Source organism: Vigna unguiculata, chromosome 5 (genome assembly GCF_037176805.1).
Source record: "Vigna unguiculata cultivar grain cowpea cultivar isolate G323 ecotype 2 chromosome 5, ASM3717680v1, whole genome shotgun sequence".
NCBI classification, from domain to species: Eukaryota; Viridiplantae; Streptophyta; class Magnoliopsida; order Fabales; family Fabaceae; genus Vigna; species Vigna unguiculata.
Genome location: NC_140796.1, coordinates 11,593,306 through 11,615,740, shown reverse-complemented (window position 1 = coordinate 11,615,740; position 22,435 = coordinate 11,593,306). Strand labels below are relative to the sequence as shown.

The 22,435-nt window shown below is 30.6% G+C and overlaps 2 protein-coding genes across 3 annotated transcripts; one reads left to right on the top strand and one right to left on the bottom strand.

Annotated features, from left to right (window-relative positions):
• Nucleotides 1-8,228: 8,228 nt before the first annotated feature.
• Nucleotides 8,229-9,725, top strand: LOC114184289 (transcription factor WER-like). The gene is made up of 3 exons (XM_028071580.2): nt 8,229-8,493; nt 8,700-8,829; nt 9,099-9,725. The coding sequence occupies exons 1-3, from the start codon at nt 8,394-8,396 to the stop codon at nt 9,538-9,540; spliced, it is 672 nt and encodes a 223-aa protein (XP_027927381.1). The 5' UTR covers nt 8,229-8,393; the 3' UTR covers nt 9,541-9,725.
• A 3,684-nt stretch (nt 9,726-13,409) lies between these two features.
• LOC114186142 (copper transporter 6-like) lies at nt 13,410-14,067 on the bottom strand. Of its 2 annotated transcripts, XM_028074172.2 has the most exons (2): nt 13,898-14,067; nt 13,410-13,801 (listed from the first exon to the last, which is right to left on the bottom strand). In XM_028074172.2, the coding sequence occupies exons 1-2, from the start codon at nt 14,040-14,042 to the stop codon at nt 13,578-13,580; spliced, it is 369 nt and encodes a 122-aa protein (XP_027929973.1). In that variant the 5' UTR covers nt 14,043-14,067; the 3' UTR covers nt 13,410-13,577. The 2 variants fall into 2 exon arrangements, with proteins under 2 accessions (XP_027929973.1, XP_027929972.1); XM_028074171.2 differs by having other exon boundaries at nt 13,410-14,067.
• Nucleotides 14,068-22,435: the final 8,368 nt, after the last annotated feature.

Sequence of the window (22,435 nt, the reverse complement as noted above, 5' to 3'; positions counted from 1 at the left end):
CAAGCTCCACTCCCTGACCGCAGGTCGTGGCTTAGGACCAAACACAGGTGTCGTCGTCCTGCTCTCCTCCATCTGGCGGAGGGCCTCCATATGCTGCCGATGAGCATCCTCAGCAGCTATCCTCGCAGCCTCCATCTGCTGCATCACTGCCTGCTGCTGCTCAAGCGACGCTGCCTGTCGCTGCATAGATGCCTCGTGCTGCTGCATCATCGCAGCGCTTTGCTGTGTCATGGCTGCTACCATCGCCTCTATAGCTCTGGCGATATCTGATGTGTCTCCCTGGGATGACTGAGGAGTCCGGCGAGGAGGTGCCATAATCCTCTAGCACACAGAAAATCACTCGGTTAGACTCGATAAAGGCAAGAATTTAACTAAGAATACTTAGAAGACACAGAGAAAGCTAAGCGGACATCCAAGTCCACAGACCTAAGGAATGACCGCTCTGATACCATAAATATAACGTCCCATTTAATTTAACACGTAAAATTAAAGGAAACGTCACGTGATAAAAGCATAACAACGCAGTCCTGGGGTCCTTAACATTACCCCTACGAAACTAGGCACACCACGATGCCGATAAAGGAAAGCTGAATACGAACACAACGTAGAATGTAGCGTAGAAATACAGAAATAAATACATGGGCCACGACCCTAAATAAAACACGAGGAAAACTCCAGCCCAGATGGCTAAGCAGCGTAATCACCATTCGCTTGTTGACCTTGAGAACCTCGTCCGACTGCTCCCATCAACCAAGTTGATGATCATCGCAAGGAAAACAGCCACATACAACACAACCATGCAACGAAACGAGTAAGCTAGAGCCAACAACATAAATCATGCAATCAAGCATATTTCCATCATCTCATATCCACATAGCAACCAAACATGTTATGACTCTTCATTCATTACACTACGACTCGACTCGACTCATCCGGATACGTATAACTTGGTCGGATTCAGCGGATGCTTGCACTTGTGTGGGTACCTCTGCTCGAACCTGAGCTGCTCGATCCTGAGCCATGTATTACCAGTGTTACAATGAAACAAATCTCTCCCACCACAAGGTTAGCCCTTAGTGAGTTTCAGGCCTCCTGCTACTCCCACCACAAGAGTCAGTCCGCTCTAAGTGAGACTAACTGACTCCTCGGAGCGTCAGGATGCAACCTTACCTTGAATCCTTACCTAGTTATACAGATGGGGCACCACCATGAACACCCACTAACAGGGGCCATGGAATTACGTCCCGACCACTGAAGCGCAACCCCGGAGGTCTCACCTAGAGACCCCAAGGAATTATACGCTGACACGGACCAACATTCATAATTCAACAATAAGCGAATATTAAATTATATTTTCCAATTTCATCCCAACCCTCGAAGTTCAATTCTCATATCAATCCTCTCACAATCCCTACCTCTGATCACCACCACCCCGATGAGTCTGGGGCCTGGTTTCATATCAATATCATGTTCCTTTAATTTCAAATCACACATTCATTTCTCATGATAAGCCTCATACCAACCCGTTCGTCCACAATTCATGAATCATGCCAAAAATATATTTTGTATTCCATTATATACGTGTCCATCATCACACAATCATACCCAATCAAAACAGATCCCTCGGGAATCATTAAACGTCTAAATCATAGCACAACCTCGCCCAGCATCTCGCTCAGGCTGAGGGGTCTCGCTCAGGCGAGCCTCCCCCTCGCCTAGGCGAGAGTACAAAGAAAACAAGGGCATGGCAACACGGGATCTCGCTTAAGCGAGATCCCTCTCGCTTGGGCGAGTTGCCTGCTCGCTCAAAAATTGAGCGAGCCGCCCGGGCGACGTTTCGCGCAAAAAACTTAGGCGAGCTCCCTGTTTCATCTCGCCTAGGCGAGATTGACTCGCTTGGGCGAGATTTACAGGTCTCGTCAGTGTTCTTCACTGTAACAGCCATGTTTTCTGATCAAACAACACATGCAAAGCATTCTTATACATCCAAACGACAGATCCCACCATACATTCAACACATAACGCACAAACCATTCAAAAAGAGACTCAAAACCATAACCCTAACTTCCCGTACCTGGGATTCAAGCTAGTAAAACGCTCCGACAAGCCCTCGCTACCGAACGTACGAGCACCATAGCTTCAAGGAACGAATGTAAAACTGAAAGGATAGGGGAAACAGGAGCACAATATGGGTTATTTGGAAGCCCTAACGGAAAGAAACGAGAAAGAACCATGGGGACGAGAATGGCTAGCATAGTACTTACATGGAGTAGAGAAAGCTTCGAACTGGCTCGACGACAGTGGGGGCGGAACCCTAGCAGAAGGTGTGGCGGCTGCAGCTCCAAGCAAGGACAAGGTGTCTCTGAAATGTAGGGTACCCTAGGGTTTTAGGGCAGACTTAAGGCTTATATAAGTTGGGCCAACCATCAGGCCCACTTAGGGGCAGCCCACTAAACCTTAGGGCTGGGAAAAGAAAATGGGGCCTTACACTATGCAAGTCCAATATTAGTAGAGTTAGGATCATCTCCTTTAGAATTCCAAATTTAATACACAACTTAAACATCTCAACATAATGTTCCCTCCCTACAAATAATTATGTTCTCAACACACCATATGTCATATAACAATCATAATATCATACACTATCATTCATATATAGTTCATCTATTCATCACTTATTTATTACACTACTAAAAAAACACATATTACCTCCCAATTTTCTTTTGAAATTTTTTTCTTAGGAAATAATTGTAAATTTTGTTATGAATAATAATTTGTAAGAAATTGCTACCAATTTTTTGCCAAATACTTTGCATAACATTTTTTGCAGGAAATAATTACAAATTTTATAATTTTATAGGAAATAATTATCTACAAAAAGTATTGTCTTCCACTTAAAAATCTTAAAAAAAAGAGCAAAAAAAAGTATTTTTCTTGCAAAATTTGATAACAAATTTGCAAGAAAAATCACATAAATATAAAAAATTCTAGTAGTTTGAATAACATTCACATTTAAATTAATTAAAATAAAAACAAACAAATAAACAAAACAAAAGAAGATTTTTTTTTTTAATTTTTAACCTTGAGCAAGAATATAACTAAGACAAGGTTCAATTGCAAGACTATTTTCGCTTGGGAAAAAATAGGACAAAGACAAAGATCAATTGCAGTATTACTTTTTCTTGAGAAAAAATAGGATGAAGATTAAGCTTGAATTTGTGTTATCTTTTTGCTTGAGAAAAAATATCATAAATCAATCCTAACAAGTTCAAAACAACTTTCAAAGTCTTTATCCGACATCAATATAAAAATTTGTAACTTTTAGACAACTCAAAAATTACTATAGTTTTCAATTGATCAAATACATCCTACATTCTCTTTAAACTCATAAATCAACATATATCACCTGTGTATTTCACCTCAAATTCAAACTCAAACAACCAACTTAATCAACAATTTTCACAACTATTTATACTTCAAATAATTTATGACACATCTAAACATCTTTCAACAACCTTTACGACATAAAAAAATAATATTGAAATATCAAACTATCACAATGTCATATCTTTACACATCCAAAAGATATATAACTTCAATAATTATCATCTATGCATAAAATATATACTATTTGACTAAGTCACGTCTAAGCATTTTAGATTTTCTACGTGCAATATAAAAAACATAAGAGCTAATGTAAAAACTAATTTAGACTCTAATTCACAAACTAATTATAATTTCTTATTCATAATAGAGACTATTTTGGATATCAATAATTTTTAGTTTATAAAATTATATCTAACTTAATCAATATAATGGCTAATTATTTTTTATTACAAAAATTGATTAAAATGTGATGATTTTCTTGTAGTGTTTATTGTACTTGTATAATAATCATTATACAAATTTAATCTATAAATAACTATATATTGTTTTCTATTTCTCTACAGGTAAAATGGATCTTTAAATCAAATTCTTTTATAAACTTACATATTTTTTATTTGATATATTATAATCCACTTTTATGGTTGACATTTTTATATCAATCTTGGTTTTTCTTATGAAATATTATATGCTCCAGTGTAACACAATATCATCAAAGTTTAAAAAAAAAATCACACAAATACACAAAAAAAGGATATACCATTGGTTTAAAATTTCACATACATGCATAATACAAATCCACATACACATATTTTCACAATTTATACAATGCATTCATATCTTTTCCATATATTTTCTTGGATACACATTCAATATACAAATTCTTTGGGAGTAACGAATTTATCACATGCATTTTATAACCTTCTTTTAAATAATGATTTAGAATATATATATATATATATATATATATATATATATATATATATATATATATATATATATATATCATTATAAGAAAAATGGTTATTATTCATGTCAATATTTCGTAGGTAATGAACATTTTTTGTAGGTAATTTGAATTTATCTACAAATTATCTACGAAGTAAATTTCGTAGATATTACGCTAGTAGGTAATTTTATCTACGAAAATGTGTTTCGTAAGTAATTTACCTACGACCATTATTTACGAAATTAAAATGTCTATAACTTATCTACGAAAATATTCGTCAAAAATTTCATCATCCAATATTTGAGTTATCTACGAAATATTTCGTAGGTAAATTATCTATGAAACATTTCGTAGGTAATTACCTATGATATATTTCATAGATAACTTACCTATGAAATATTTCGTAGATAATTTACCTAATTTTTCTTTTTTGTAATTTTGAATTTTAAATTATTTAATTATTAAAAATATTGTAACATATTTAATATATATATATATATATATATATATATATATATATATATATATATATATATATATATATATATATATATATATATATATATATATATATAACAATCACTTATCCAAACATAATTGAACTGGTACAACATTTTAAATGACAAGTCTAATTTTTAAAAATCAATAAAAATAATACTGTAAGCTTTTGGATAAAAAGAACTTTTATAATTTGAAAGACAAATTGTATCCCAACAACTTAATATAATAAAAGCGTAAATATATTTTTGCTTTTAAATAGTATTCACAAAATATATATATATATATATATATATATATATATATATATATATATATATATTTATTTATTTGGTGCAGAATGTCCTTTTGATAGCTCCCCTGGTTCGTGCATCTGATTTGTTAAAACTCCAGGTTTGATCCAGTTACATTTAGAGATATAAAATCTGCATAAATAAATTGTATTCAATCATATATTGAAAAATGTGATCATATACCATGCATAAAAGTGATTGTAACTAATACATCAAAAATTAAATTTAGAATACGCCAAATCATACCGTCAAGAACACTTGCCAAATTTTACATTTGTAACTACTATACATACAATATATCACTTAGAAATCCATCCACAAAACTATGCCATTTATCAAGTCCATTTTAATAATGCAACATCTCATTCATATAATACATTACTAACTAATAATGTCCATAAGGAAAATTAACTATAATACAAACATAAAAGTATTATTACCTTTATCTCAAAATTCATTATTACATGTACTATCCATATCAAAATTAGAAAAGCTTTGAATATTTTCAAACATAAAATAATCCCTACACAAAACTCAATATTGTAACCTGGCCATATCCACAATCCAAATAATCTACCCTAGGTTGCTATAAAAAATATAACTTCCCTTACCTTCACTTAACCAAGTGTAAGCTCCCAAATTCATTACTCCCACAAAAAGATTAAATTTGCATATAAAGTACTTTGATCACCATCATGCTCATGGATTGATAGACATTAATCTTTGTTCGAAAAATATCACATGGAAGGACTTATCCCTTTCCACGCATCTCTCTCCATAACACCAACTCAAGAAAAGAAAAAAGAAAAAGGTGAAGATAAGCTTACTCAAAGAACTTTTGATCTGATCGAAGTATTCCACTCTAAATGACTTTTAGATGAGTTCGAATTTATAAAAAAAAAAAAATCAACTATTTAAAGATTTAGAAAGAAAATAGAAAAAAATATTTTAAAGAGATAGTAACTCTTGTGAAATTAAGTTTAAATAGTTAACTTTATTATTTATAAACTTTTAAATTAAATAATAAAGTATTCTTATTTCATGTCATTTAAATTTTCTCTGCTCTCAAACAAGTCAACTAGTTCTCACTCGTGGTTTCTTTTCTTGATTAGGTCATCTTACTTGCTTTGAAGACAAGCTTTCCCACTTAAAATGTTTGTTTTAAACAGAATTACAAGTAATTGATCAATTTGGAAACACTCACTACTAGAAATTTTCATATTACAAGAAACTTTTCTTGTAAATTTATTAAAAAAATTTGTAGGAAAATTTTGTTCTATCATTTTTACTAAAAATCTTCATTGGTAGATAATTTTTTCGTGAGTAATTATTTCCTACAAAATTATAAAATTTGTAAATATTTCCTACAAAATTTATTGCGAAAAGTGTTTTATATAAAATATTTTGCAAAAAAATTGGTAATAATTTCTTGTAAATTCTTTTTCACAACAAAATTAACAAATATTTTCTACGATAAAATTTTCAAAACAAAATTAATAAAAAATATGAATTTTTTTGATAATTACTTATTCATCCAGAAAATTATATATGTGAAAAATATATCAACTCAGTTCATTTGTCATTCACAAGCCACTCCTGTTAATGGTCATTGTCAATTATTTTGCTGTTTCCTGAGAGGGCCAATGCAAAACAATAAATTTGCTTAATTCATATGGGATTCTACTCTCTAAATTAATGCATATTAGTTGCATAAGATCTGATATGTTTCTTGGGTTATCGTCGTAAAGTAATTGGACGGCACATATAAGATGTGACGTTTGACACATTTGAATGGTTTTAAAATTATACTTTAAGAAAGTAAATATACTGTTCTTTTACCTATCCTCCATGCACTGTACACTTGTACTTGCGTTGCTTTCTATCTTATTTCCTAAATTGACTTTAAACTTTTGTTAGTTGGCTAACGTAAGACTGTAGAAGTACGACTAGTCGTGTATTGTTATTTTTTGTTTCATGCAGTCACTTTCACACACCTTTTGGAAAATCTACTTAAATATTGGAAATGAACGTACAAAACTAAAATGATGTGATGAAGTTCATTATGTTCTAAGAAAACAAGTTTGGAAATCATAAAATTGTTCCTTCCTCATAAACCCCATTTTTATCTTTCACTTTCTAAGTATAGATAGTAATTTCCTGAGGGAAGAAAGAAGAGTACATGGCAGTAAACTAACGAAAATAGACTACACAGTACATTTTGATTCAATCACAAACTGCTATATATTTATCAGTTGTTTCTGATCAGTTGACAGTATAAAACTAATTATGAGATTACTGGTGAATAATGCTTCTGCATGTTGATGAGACTGAACAAAATATCTGGTCTTAGGGATTTGTATCACAATTTAAGCATGGGATCTTGAATTTTAGTGGAAGTGTATAATCTGCAAGAATCAGGACAACCATGTGCATTATCAGAAGGGAAAGGAAGATAGGTCCCAATAATAAAAGCCATATCAGCGTCAAGATCACCAAACAACAAAAACCAAGATTCAAGGACCAGTTTGATTTGAACTAGTCCTTTCTCTAATAAGCCTTTGTCTTTATCTAGGAATCTATGCATCCATGGACCGCAAGCATAGATATGCCCAAGCAACCTACTAGAGGTTGCCAAGCCATTAATAAAGGCTATCCAAAACTTGTTGATGGATAGTTAGTTCACTCTTGTCTGGTGCAATGCTATGTGGTACAACGTTACGGGCCTGGTCTTCAATCATAGTTTTCAACTTAAGTTCTCTTCCTAAAAGGTAGATGGAATCAGAAGGAAAAAACTTTTAGTAGAAACCATTAAGATGGAGCTTCCCCTATTAATTTAAAATTTGGTTTATTATAGAACCTAATTATCCATGTCGTTAATTATAAGAGTGTCCTAATCCAAATGAGATGACAAATGAACTAGGCACACATATGGGGTGGTTTGGCTTTTAATAGGAATTAGACAAGCTTCTGGTATGAGGAAAGGTCTTGATTTTTTAAATTTCAGGACCACCATCATATACTTATGATGTTTATTTAAAAACATAGAGCATAGCCTCAGAGTTTCAGAAAGAGCACTGGACCATTTACTATGATTTTGAGGCACGAAATGGCATATTGCTACTGCCTTGCTGGCTGTTTGGTACATCGTACAATAAGTAACAAAAGGTGCATATATGCCATACATATATATGTATATATAAAAGCAGTACTAGTGGCTTTAAGAAAGTGAGAGAAGTAAAAGGTCCCAGAGTGTGGAGCTGAGAAGAGATATGGGTGGTGTTGCGTGGACAGAAGAAGAAGATCACTTGCTCAAGAAATGCATACAACAATATGGAGAAGGAAAGTGGCATCGTGTTCCTTTGCTTGCCGGTAAACTCAATTCAATTCCAATAATTTGTTAACAGTGAAATGGTTTGGTCAATTTTAGCAATTCGTTATCATTTATGAAATTTATGTATCAAACCAATGCAGAAATTAAAGACTCGGTGATTATGGTTACTTCCTTTTCACATAGAAACATGTTTACTCCTATTTACAATTCTTTTTCATCTCCCAAAATCTGTTACTTGTTGAAGGTTTAAACCGGTGTCGAAAGAGTTGCAGGCTAAGATGGCTGAACTATCTCCGTCCGAACATCAAGAGGGGAAATTTTGCGGAGGAAGAAGTGGAGATGATAATCAAACTCCACAAATTATTAGGCAACAGGTTACCTTAGAAGTTGTGCTCTTTCTTTCAGTATTTTTCATCATGTAATAGATGCACTAATGCTTTTGCAAAGATACCTTAATATATGCTGGTGTTTCTGTTTTGTAAGCAAGCATAGAGGTATAACATGTACCATTTACAATAAAAAGAGATCAACATCTTCATATCTTTGAGCCCTTTTGAATCACTTTGAAAACATGGGAAAGGACAAAGAAAAGACAACCTTTGAATACATACAGTAAACAAATTGCATATATCCATTGTTTCAGGTGGTCACTGATTGCAGGAAGGCTACCAGGAAGAACTGCTAATGATGTGAAAAACTATTGGAACTGTCATCTGAGCAAAAGACTAAATGCTCAAGAAGCAGAAGAAAAAGGTGGAAGCAGAGATGTTGAAGTGATTAGGCCTCAGGCTAGGAATATTGGTTCAAGCTCAGTGAAAAGAAGGGGTGAGGGAGAATCTGAAAGAGAGAAAGTGGTTGAGCAAGAGAGCAGCATGTCCTCACTGACATATGATGCTGATGGACAGAACCAAGTGGTTGAATCACAGGAAGACAACATATATGCATGTTTGGACCAACAAGGAATTGTTAATGAATATTCAATGGATTTTCAATTAGAAGGGTTTGAAGATGTGATGAAAGGGGAGGGGAGTGGAAACCAATGGGATTGGGGTGATTTACTCCTTGACATGGATTTGTATAAGTGAGTTTTGTTCTTTCATCTTTTGACCTCTGTAGATGGTCCATCTCACTACTATCAACCATTCATATAATCATATTCACCCTAACAAGGTTGTGCCACTGTTAGCCATCCCAACTATGCATATGGCTTTAGACAAGCCATAACTATCAAACACCACTATTTATTTAATGGGCCTATGCCCTTTTTTCACACTTTTACCCTTCTATTTTTTTCACTCTATTTCTCTTGCAAACACCTTCTCTCAAATATCAACTAATGCAATAATTAATTTTTATTGAAAATTATTATTTTAGTTTGATGGAAACATTTTGGTTACGTAGAAGCTTTGTGAACTACAAAAGCCGCTACGTCTTTAACAAGACAAAACATTAATTGTGTACATATACTAATTTGTTTATAGGGACAGCAATTTTATAGTCAACCAAATGAAGATAGAGAATACCCTATTACAAATATCCACGTATAAAAGTAAAACAATACCATTATATTTAATAATTAGCATATTTGATTATATTAAAATATTCTAATAAATAAAAAATGCTAAATCAATATAATTAAAAAAATTCAACCATCGTATTTATATTTTTTTTTGTAACTGTTAAATAAATGTCTTTATAACTAGATAAAAAGTGTTTCTTGTCAAATTGGTATATGATTATTAATTGGCAACAAAAAAGGTCGGGCTAGATGGAACTCTATAACTAGTAGGTATGATTACCCATTGCATTGATTCATGCCCATAAAATCAAATCTAAACCAATTCTTTTTAATGGGATTAATTTGATTCTTAATTTTTTCAATTTTGTAGACAGAGAGAATTTGAAAATTTTCAGTTGATTTATAATTTATTGAGTACGAATAAATTTAAATTATTCAATTGAGCTTTTGCTATTAACTTCATCCATTAACTTAATGATGTGTCTGTGAAATTATTATTATTGTTTTATATCACCTGCATGTCATCTATCTTATTTTATTATTTTATTATTTTAAATTTAATACATTATAATTTTATAATTTAACTTTTTTTCGACCTATTTCTACCATGTTTTCTTGTCATTTGAACTAATTTATTATTTTTTCGATATTACAATTTTCTTTTTTAACAAGTAAATTAGCCTGTTTAAAAACTATTTCCAACTCCTCTAGTAGATGAGTCTCTTTGGATGTCCAAAGAAATCAATTTGTAATAATTAGTTTGTTAAAAATAAGTGGTATGAGTTTATACAATTAGGCGTGGCAAAATGCGCTAGCATGTGGCGTTTTGATTCGTCAAAATCAGGTCAGGTTGGACTGATCCATCAAACGGAAACGAGCTGGACCAGGCTGGACTGTTACTTTTTATTTAATTTTTTAACTTAATTTTTTTTTATGTATACACATAAATGAATATTAAAAGCATATTTCGTTATATAAAATATTTTATAAACTTTGAATTGATTAGTTCATGTGTTTACTTATATAAATTAAAATAATTATTATATTTACATGTTAAATTACTTTATTATAACTAATAATTATAACTTAAAGTGTTAATGATTTAAATTAAAATACTATTATGTAGTTACACCTTTTAAAATATAATACAAAAAAATTAATCTTTTCATTTATTTTTTATTTTTATTTTTTATTTAAAAAAATGGGCCAACGAATACGTTATCCCATATTTTTGTCTGTCAAATTGACGAACCGGACGATCAACCTGACCCGTCCCTTTTATCACGAGTTAATCAGCTGCCAACCTGTTTTATCACCCCTAGACATGATTAGGCAGACTAAAAGTTTTGGTCTTCAAAAAAGAGTCAATCTACTAGTTATTTTTTTAATTTTTAATTTTTAATTTTATTTGAATATATATAATATAAATATTTTTTAGGTTTTTAATTAATTAATTAATGTCTATAATTAATTAAAAGCATATTTCATCATATAAAATATTTTATAAACTTTAATCCTTATATTCGTTATTTCTATTCAATTTTGTTTAAAATTCAACAATTTTGTCTATCTTGAAATTGACACTAAATTTATTTTCTATATGAAAGTTACAATGATATTTTTATTAAAATTGACATTTTTATTAAATATTTTTTGTTTAAGGTTACAATTAGTTTAGAATTAGAACGGAAATTTTAAAGATAAGAACTAGAACCAATAATATAAAATTTTAAAATTGGACATCATTTGTCAAACTTTCGTTCTAATTTTAAACTAATTCTAACCCTAAACCAAAATATTTAATAAAATTGTGAATTTTAATAAAAAGATCATTATAACATTTATATAGAAATTGAATTTGATCTCACTTTGGAGAGTAACAAAATTGCTCAATTTTAAAAAAGATAAGACTAATTTGAATAGAAATAATGAATATAAGAACCAAATTAAATATAAATTATTGACTCTGACATGTGATACGCTGTTGGATTGATATATGGATATTTAAAATAAATAAATATATATTTTAAAAAACCACAAAGTCATTATTCATAACAGTTAATTATTGAAACATTGTTAGAAAAATATTTAAATTAAACAAAATTAACGAAAAATGGACATGATTGAACAGAAAAACAATATTAGAACAAAAATAACAAAATTAAACGAAAATACAGAACAAATATACATTTTAAGTTTTAAGCTTGCATGTTATTTCTTCATCTATGAGCATGCGACTCTATAACATGCATTTCTCCCTCGATGAAAGAGCTAATTGTTGAAGAGGTTGATGTAGAAATATGTTTTCCACTAGCAAAAGGTTTTATTAAAAATAATAATTTTTTAATTTACATATTTTATTAGTACTTTAGTATTATAATTTTTTATCGTGTCCATATAAAGGACAAAAAAATTGTATCTCTTACTTTACACATTGGATTGCAACCTAAGGGATTTTTTGCAAAATACAATGTAATAATCATTTTGTTAACTTTAATGTGTTGTGATCAACTTACCAAATCATTATATTGGACCTATAATGAGACAATAAATGTGGACATTTCTCTTATTAGTCGTGTTGTTGTACCTCTCATATAACGACCATAAGTTTTCATTAAGTTAATCGAGTTATGAAACTATTTGTTTTTTGACGGAGTATTCTTCAAGACTTGTTAAACTTATATTAACTACATAAACACGATATATGAGAGGAAGAATAATATATAGTGGTCAGAATATCACCAAAAGTGGATTAAAATATGAAATGATTGTCATACTCGATTAATTAATAAAAATTAGTTTCAATAATATACATTTAATACACAAAAATACATTATATATATATATATATATATATATATATATATATATATATATTATGTACTTTTGATTCAATATGTTGAACTCATCTAATACTTATGTTTTTAATGATACATCACATACAAGCATTCTGAAATAATTACCAACATGTGTCTTTTCAAAATACACACTAATACTAGCATGTCGATCATTTTTATCTTCAAGACTTTCATTTGTTCAAATTTATGGGTCATCGTCACAATCTATCGATCAATCCATATTTCAACAAGTTCTATGTACATATAATTATCCGTCCAAGTCAAATGTTTGTTCTCCACCATCAAATTTATTCATTATCGTCTATTTGATGAAACCACTATCAACATACCATCCAACATCGTTCATGGATTGTTATGACTCATTATGTTTACATTAGTGTCCATCCATGTAATTGATGAAAACGATGATAATAATAATAATGACAATGATAGTGGTCATAATTTGGAAAAGAATATTCAACTACTTGCAACATCGGCTCAGAACCCCTCCATCCAAATGCGTGCTTGCTTATATTAATAGATTCATACATGATCAAAGATTCAAATTCTTTCAAATCATAAAAGTGGAATACCGTCAGACTCAAAAGTGCTTTAATTAAGAGAATTATATATCCACATGCTAGAAAAAGATCAAAACACAAAACCATAAAGCAGAAGAAGTTTAACAAAAACAAGCATATAAGTAATAGGCAAAATAAGCTTTGACAAAACCATGCAACTTGATAAACACATATTACAGAAAAGATCAAACATTGTTCCTAACCGAGGAAGACCCTTTGTCTTCTTCCTTATTGACGAGAGCAAGAGCACGAGACTTGGCGATGAAGAACCCCAAGGTGTGGCCGACCACAGCAGCTATGAATATTCCTCCATTGAAGGACATGACTGCAAGCATCACCATGTAAACGAAGCTGATGCGAAAAAACTGAACAAAAGCTTGCATGAGTCCTCCCACAAGGGGACTTGTCCCTGGTTTAATGAGTGGTTGGTTTGATAAAACCTCAATAGCCATGGCTAACAAAAACACAAATACGATGGCTAAGATGTACATGCCAACACTCTTACCAGGCCAACCATGGAAAAGCACTGTGGCATCTTTGCCCCAGTAGAAACTCATCTGCATCATGCTCTGCATGCTACTCTGCGTGTTGCTTGTGCCATTAGGCATTAAGGGCATGTATCCCCCTGGAGACATATACATCTTACTCATATACTGATAAAGAAGAGAGAGAGAGAGATGCAAGGATTTGTTGGTGGATTGACCCTGCTATTAAAGAAAAGAGGGGCCAATGAAAGTTAACGTGGTGATGAAACCTGAGAGTTACGGAAATGTTTTTCTTGTATTTAGGTTCTTTCGCTGCCCACTATTTTGTTCTTTTCTCATCGTCTTCTGTGAGGGGTGTCACGTTGGTCTGTTTCTTCAACTTTGCATACAAACCAGTTTTAAGAAAAAAAGGAAAATGTCCTCATTTGTAACGATTAATTTAATGCTGTTTCTTTCTGTCTGTCACAAGAAAATGGTTTTATTTTAAAATTTTAAAACAGAACAACTAGAATTTTACTAATCATGTCTTACGGAAAGAAGGGGAAGAGATAAAAATATGTCAATGTTAATACATGCACGAGGGACATATTAGAAAAATAAATATAATAATTTTTCTTTTCTTCGTCGTAGTGTATTACTGTAACTTCAAACAATAAATTAAGTATAAAGAAGTAAATAAGTTGGCTATAGATGGTGAAATCTTGGTTACATCGGAGATGAGGAAACCGTCGAAAGTCTCCTAGAAGATTGAGTACAAAATATGAGATTCTTTCTGCTAAGAGTAACATGTAATATAATAATAACTTTAGTTCTAAATAAACATGGGTTCTAACGTCATTGTGTACTTATTTAAGGTGTGATGGGGGCATTTGCTACTTTTTTTTAAAAAATTTTATTTATACATATAACTATTGCAACTCAGGATTATTTTTCAAGAATATTTTCTCTCTAAATTATTGTACTTTCAAATTACTGTCACAGACACCCGATAAATATATATATATATATATATATATATATATATATATATATATATATATATATATATATTTATTTGTAATTAATTATATAAATCTATATTTTTTCTTTTGTATCAAAGTAAATGTAATAATTTTAAAGTGAGAAAATTCCTCCTATATAAGAATAAGATGAATTTTGTAGATGACAATATCAAGATCCCTTCTAGATGACCCTCTTTGTAAAACTTGAGAAAGAACTGATATTATGATTCTATTTTGGATTATCAAAACTCTCACACCTCAAACTACAAGAGAGTTTCATTTACATAGATTCTACCAAAGAACTTTGGAACGATGTAAAGGAAAGATTCACAAAAGGTGATTATTTCTGCATTTAAGATCTTCTTCAAGAAATGCATTATGCCATGCAAGGGGAAAGGAATATCACTCAATTCTTTACTAATTTGAACATAGTTTGGGAAGAGTTAGAGTTTCTTAGACTTGTTCCAAATTGTGTTTATGGAAAGTCTTGTGATTTTGATCTTTCTAAAATTTTCATGAAACAAAGGAAAATTGAATATGTCATATGTTTTATAAAGGATATGAGTGATAACTATAATAATGTGAAAACTCAAATCCTTTTATTAGAACCTCTACCAAATATAAATAAAGTTTTTTCCCTCATCATGCAACAAGAAAGGTAGAACAATGGTAGGAATCCTAACTATGGCAAACAATGTTCTTACTGTCATAAGATGAACCATATAGTAGAAGAATGTTACTCAAAGCACAGGTACCCACCATGGTACAAATAGAAGAATAAATACAACAATATTTCTCAGGAAAAAGGGAAGACAAAATAAAAGAGAACAACAAGTTTGTAATCTAAATGTGAAAGAGGATTCGATTGACAAACAGAGTGTCAAAGAAGATGCTTTGAAAGGCCTCACAACTAAACAAATGCAAAAGTTACTAAGACTTCTCAAGGATTATGATGATACTGAATATAATATCAATCACATGCAGAAACACACTAATATTATTGACAAAAACCCACCAGGTAATAATCTCTAGATTCTTGACAGTTGGTACAACTAATCATGCTACACAAAATAGATATTTCTTTACCACCTTCTTCAAGATAAAGCATGTGAAAATAAAACTTCCTAATCATAGTGATGTTACTGTCTATTTATTGGAACAATTCAATTTTCTGAGAATCTTATTCTTTTTAATGTTCTGTATGTTATAGAATTTTCTTTCAATTTAATTTCAGTTCAAACCTTGATCAAACACTTGAATTGTAATATGATTCTTTCCTTCGAGTGTTGTCAAATACAGGACATTACTACATATTAGATGATTGGGCAAGCTAATTTCACCAAGGGTCTTTATTACCCAGATGGCATCCTTGTTACCAAAAACACTGATTTCCATCCTAGTATTGTGCTTAATTGATCCAATTAGGATGTAGACACTTGGCATTATAGGCTTGGGGCACCCAGCCCGTTCGGTGACTGAACAAATTTGTAAAACTTTTCTCTAAACAACATAAACTTCCCTTTCCTAAAAGTGACAATATTTCTAATTCTTATTTTGATCTTGTACACCTTGATATTTGGGTTCCCATAGCCATCCCTTATGTTCATGGCCATAAATATTTTTTGATAATTGTGGATGATCACTCCAAACATACATGTCTTTTTCTTATGCACACTAAATTTGAAACAAGAAAACTTGTGTAGAACTTTATTATTCATATTAAGAACCAATTTGGAAAAACCATCAAATGTTTTAAAACTGATAACGAGCCTAAGTTTAATTATGTTGATATCTATGATGCCTATGGGATAAACCATGAGAAAAGTTGTGTAGAAACTCCACAACAAAATTCTGTTATAGAGAAAAACACCAACACATTCTTAATATGACACGATGTTTATTATTCCAATCTAGTTTGCTTAAGGAAAATTGGTGATATGTTGTTACACATATTGTCCATATCATAAACAAATTGCCTACTCTTGTCAAATGTAATAAATATCCATAGGAAATATTGTATGAGAAACCTCCTACTTACCTTAATCTAAAATTTTTTGGAACTCTCTGTTTTGCTAGTACCCTTGAAAATAGTAGAACCAAGTTGGATCCTAGAGCTAGAAAGTGTGTTTTCTTGGATTTTAAAATTGGTGTTAAAGGGTATGTTCTTCTTATAACTACTAGTAGAGAAATTTTCATATCTAGAAATGTGATATTTTATGAGAATAGTTTCCTTTACAAAACCTTGAATCAGTGCATTGAACCTATTAATGATAACAACAAAGATATGGATTTCTTGTTGGAAAACACTACTCATTATGTTAAGGATAACAAGTTTACTTATCAGATTCCTAGCAAAGGAACCACTGATGATGTAGAGATAGAATCTGTTCATGACACTATCAATGATGATTCTACCAGTAATGCTAAAATTGGACATTTAAACATCAATGATTAAGGCTCAAAAGACACCAATCAGAGAGACAAAGGATGCCTCCCTCTTACTTAAAGGATAACCTTCATTCGGTGAACAATTCCATAAATCATAAACAGTTCATTCGTAACAAAGTTGTTAAGAAAACCAACTACCCATTAGTTTTGTTTTTTCTTATAATTCTCTTTCTAAAAAACATCTTAATTATACTCCAGTTATAATTGCCTATCATGAACCTCAAACTTATGCATAAGCTACTAAAGATACAAAATGGATTGATGTTATTAATAAGGAAATAAAATCTCTAGAAGACAATAAAACCTGGTATTTTACTAATCTTCCAAAAGGAAAGAAACCAATAGGGTGTAAATGAATTTTCAATATTAAATACAATTTTGATGGCACAATAAAAAGACACAAGGCTAGACATGTAGCTAAGGGTTATACTCAGCTAGAGGGGATTGTTTTTATGGACACTTTTTCACCTAGTTGCTAAGCTCACGACAATGAGACTTTTATTAGCCATTGCAGCCACTAAAAATTGGTAGACATGTCAAAGTGAGCTAACCCGGCTCACACGGGTTGGCTCACCACGAGCCGGGTTCAAAATGAGTGAACCCAACCCGGCTCACTTTCTGGTGAGCCAGAAATTTTGTAACCCGGCTCAACCCACCACGGGTTGGTGGGTTAAGTGGGTTGGCTCACCAACCCACCTAAATTTTTTTTTTTATTATTCAAATATTTAAATAAATTTTTAAGTAACTCATGAGATGAGAATCATAGTAAAATCAAGAACCAATGTTTTGATCATGCTCACCACCAATATATGAAGAATTATTTCCAAGAAAGTATCCATTAGTCTAAGAAAGCATGACTAATATTACAAATTTTCTGTCATGCTATTCAACAAAATATAAATAAAAAAAACTATACATTTTTTTCATGCTAATTTAGAAAAAATTGTTTATAAGACGGTTACTTGAGTAATTTACTATAAAGATTATAGTTAAAGATTAAAGTATCAACATATATATAACTTGACAATCAAATTAATTAAACATTCAAATAATTCAAATATAATTAAGCAACATTCTAGCATTTAAAAATACGAAATTGTGAACAAATATAATTGGAGTAGTAAATAATTTAAAAAAATTAAAAGAAAATTTTAAAAAAAAAATTAAAAAAATAAAAAAAAAATTGTAAAAAAATGTTGGTGGGTTAAGTGGGCCAACCCACCTTCAACCCGGCTCGAACCCGTTTAACCCGTGGGTTAAGTGAGCCGGGTTGAGTTCAACCCACTTTTGAAAAAGTTGAATTTTTCTCAACCCAACCCGGCTCGAACCCGTGGTGAGCCGGGTTGGCTCACGGGTTGAAACCCATTTTGACATCTCTAAAAATTGGTATTTGCACCAACTGGATGTTGACAATGCATTTTTACATGGGAACCTTGATGAAGAAGTGTACATGGCTCCCCACTAAGACTTTAGATTCCCAAACCAGGACAAGTATGCAGGTTAACCAAGTCTCTTTATGAATAAGCTAGTCGCCAGTGGTTTGCTAAATTGACTTCCTTTCTTATTTCTATTTGTTTTATTAAATCTAAATGTGACCAAAGAAAGTTCAAATACTTTCACAACTCTCTTTGTCTATGTAGATGATTTGATTCTGGTAGGTGACTTCATGACTTCATTACACAATGCTTTTAGGATTAAGGACTTGGCACCATTAAAATACTTATTGGATTTTGAGGTTGCTAGATCTAGTAAATAGATTCACTTGTTTCAACGCAAATATGCCCTGGATATTTTATCCGAAATAGGAATGCTAGACTGCAGGCCTAGTCAGACTGCTCTCATGAACAACACTAAAGTTCTTTTTAATAAAGTTGACCTTATCAAGAATCTTGATTCCTACAAATGTCTAATAGGGAAGTTGCTATATTTGACTAATTCTAGACCTGATATTAGCTATTTTGTACACCTACAATCTTTCATCAACAACAACCCTACACATCCTAAGATACATCAAGACAAGTCTAGCTAATGGACTTTTCTTTGCTGCCACCAATGATATTCAAATCAAGGATTTTAGCAACTCTGATTGGGCTACATGTGTAGAGACAAGAAGAAGTGTGACATGGTATTGTATTTTCTTAGGCACGTCTTTGATTTTTCTTAGAAATCAAAGAAACAAAGCATTATTTTGAGATCTTCTTCAATAGCCGAATAAAGAGCCTTAGCGACTACCACCTGTGAGCTACAATGACTCAGTTATCTCCTCCACGATCTGTGAGTTCAACCTACAGATAAAGTCATTCTCTACTATGACAAACAATCTAGTAGACAGATCGTCCACAATGTCATGTTGTTCGAGAAAAACTTCAGCCACTAGACTTGATCAAGTCCTAGGCGCAAAGGGGACTTACCTTGTAAGTGGTTGGGTATAATGTCTTGTGGCTAAACTTTGCAGAGTTTGGAAACCACCACAGGTGCACACCGAAATAGAGTTTTCTATCAACTGTCTTTGTGTGTATAAATGTACTTGTGTGTTACTCTATGACATGAGGTATGTAATTTGATTTTGATTGTATATTTGTTCATATTAGCTTACCCTATTATGTGTTGGTGTGCTTGTGCTTTGTAATTTCTTTTGCAATGATCACTTAATTATGTGAGCAAAGGAGGATGTAGGTGATAATACCCCTCTAATGGACAACAATGAAATTGCATATTAGGGCTTTAAGCTATGGGGTCTCTTATGTTTGTATAGTTTTGAGAACTTTTAATCATCATGTGCTTGGTTCTATATATATTTATATTTCTATAATTATTGTTTAGATAATTGTATTAATATTTTATATATCTTCATCTTCCACTACCTATTTTGTTTTATCAATGCTTAATATTTTGTTTAATAGTTTTAAATTATTAAATGAAATATTACACCTTTTTTTTCTAAATAAATTATTATATATTGTTTTTATTAACAAATTTAATTTATTTTAAATATAATTATTGGATGCATGATATTTTTAATTTTTAAAATATAATAATAATTTTATAAATATAAGTTAGTCCATATGTATCGGTTAGTGTAACCTAGGTCTATTTAAGACATATGTTAAATAAGTTCGACAAAAATGACTTAATTTAATTTAAATCATAAATTATTTATTTGAAACTTTTTTTTTTTTGCAGACTTTTCTGACTAGGACCGATTAACAGGATTAAACCAATTTTCATAATTTAATCTAAGGTTATACTTTAGGAAAGTAAAGAAAGAAACATTTATTATCGTAATTATTATTATTTTTACTTTACGTTTAAGAGTAATTATGTTATAGTCTATTTAAATGCAGTTTTATCATTACGACTTAACAAGTTGTAATATTAAATTAAAACTCTATTTCTTATTAATTAAGTTTTAAAAGCAAACTTTACTTAAACGTAATTATGTTAAAACATAAGTAAAACATTAAAAATTCATACGAAATATAAAAATTAAATAAAACAATAATGTTCAAAGTTGCATTTTTCTTATCTGTAAATTTTTTATTTAATTAGAAACAATTCTAAATCTTTCTCCGATGTTTTTTAATAGTTTAGATTCAGTTTCAAATATGTTCGGTAATATATCAATAATATAAAATTTGGTTTCTAAGTGTAATTATATAAATTTAACTCGATACCTGATTTTGTATTAAAATAAGAAAATTGATTTAACAACATTAATATGTGTTAATGTAATTTTTTTTAAATGTCAAATATCCATAAATTAATCATAAATATCTATCTATCGATCTATATTTATCCTCAAGTTTTAAGTATTCCTAACCTCATGCATGAAAAAAAAAAGTATTATGGACAAATAAACATCTCACATAGTTCCTTTTAAAAATCTTACATGGTTAGAAATTAAAAGTAAAACCCACACCTAAATATTAAGTTTTCATGTTTTCAAAAAAAAAAATTAAAATTTTACATGTGTATGCCAACTTTATCAATAATTCAAATATATTAAACTATCTGATTACTTTTTATTGGGATCTCACTCTAACATTTTAACAAATAAAAGTTACAAGATAATTTATAAGGATTACGTGACCTCAACCAATTTTCAATTTACATCTAGTCAAGTGCTTTTCAATTTACTAATTACACAATACCATGTGTCATAAAAATGAATGGAGATCATGATGGTATTGAACCACTCAACAAGTTTTCTTACTAATAATATTCTTTTATCCACGATAAATTAAAATTTTGCTTAACTAATCCGAATTCAAATCCACTATAATCAATGGGATTTTGGTTTATTTTAATATTAATATCATTTTTAATTTGGTAGCATTTTTTTCAAAATCATCCTCCTTTTAAGAGACAATCTTGTATGAGACATTACCACACTCTTACATAAATACCCTTTACAGTAACAACTCAAACCTTTGTCAAATTATAAAACAAAACTATTTCAACTTAATCTCCACCTTATTTTATCACACTTTATATCAACGTCTCACCATATCTATAAATGCTATTTTTATCATATTAATTTATAGTGATAGACTCTTCAATTAATAGATAATTTATTTGGTAATTCAATACCTCTAAGAAACCACATTCTCTACTAATACTACATATTCGAGTTTCAATTACAAAGAAAATTTAACAATACTATATATTACATGGTAGGATGTTCTTAGCTAACTAAAATTTTTAACGACTTAATAATTTCTCAACTGACCATATATTGTGTTTTGCGCAAGACTTATAAGTTAGATTAATTGTCTTGGAGAATCTAATTCAATTTGAATAAAAGAAAATTTTAAATCATTTTAATAATTAAAATATTAGTAATACTATTTAGTATCATTTCGTTATATTTTATTATTTTCACACCAAACAAATTTTTACACACACTTTATATTTACTATTTTACTTTTTAATATATTCTTTTTATAATTATAAAAATATCTTCTTCTAAAGATCAAAATTTATATAATTTTTTTTCCAACAATACAAATTATTTTGTCAAATTTCAAAGAACACTATTCCTTCCACTAGACCTTGTTCACATTTTACACTAACTTTTCCATTGGTCATCACATCTATAAATAAACTCTC

Coding starts and splice junctions, on each gene's coding strand:
- LOC114184289 (XM_028071580.2), top strand. CDS start 8,394: ATGGGTGGTGTTGCGTGGACAGAAGAAGAAGATCACTTGCTCAAGAAA. Junction 8,494..8,699: donor TCGTGTTCCTTTGCTTGCCG/GTAAACTCAATT, acceptor TACTTGTTGAAG/GTTTAAACCGGTGTCGAAAG. Junction 8,830..9,098: donor CACAAATTATTAGGCAACAG/GTTACCTTAGAA, acceptor CCATTGTTTCAG/GTGGTCACTGATTGCAGGAA.
- LOC114186142 (XM_028074171.2), bottom strand. CDS start 14,042: ATGAGTAAGATGTATATGTCTCCAGGGGGATACATGCCCTTAATGCCT.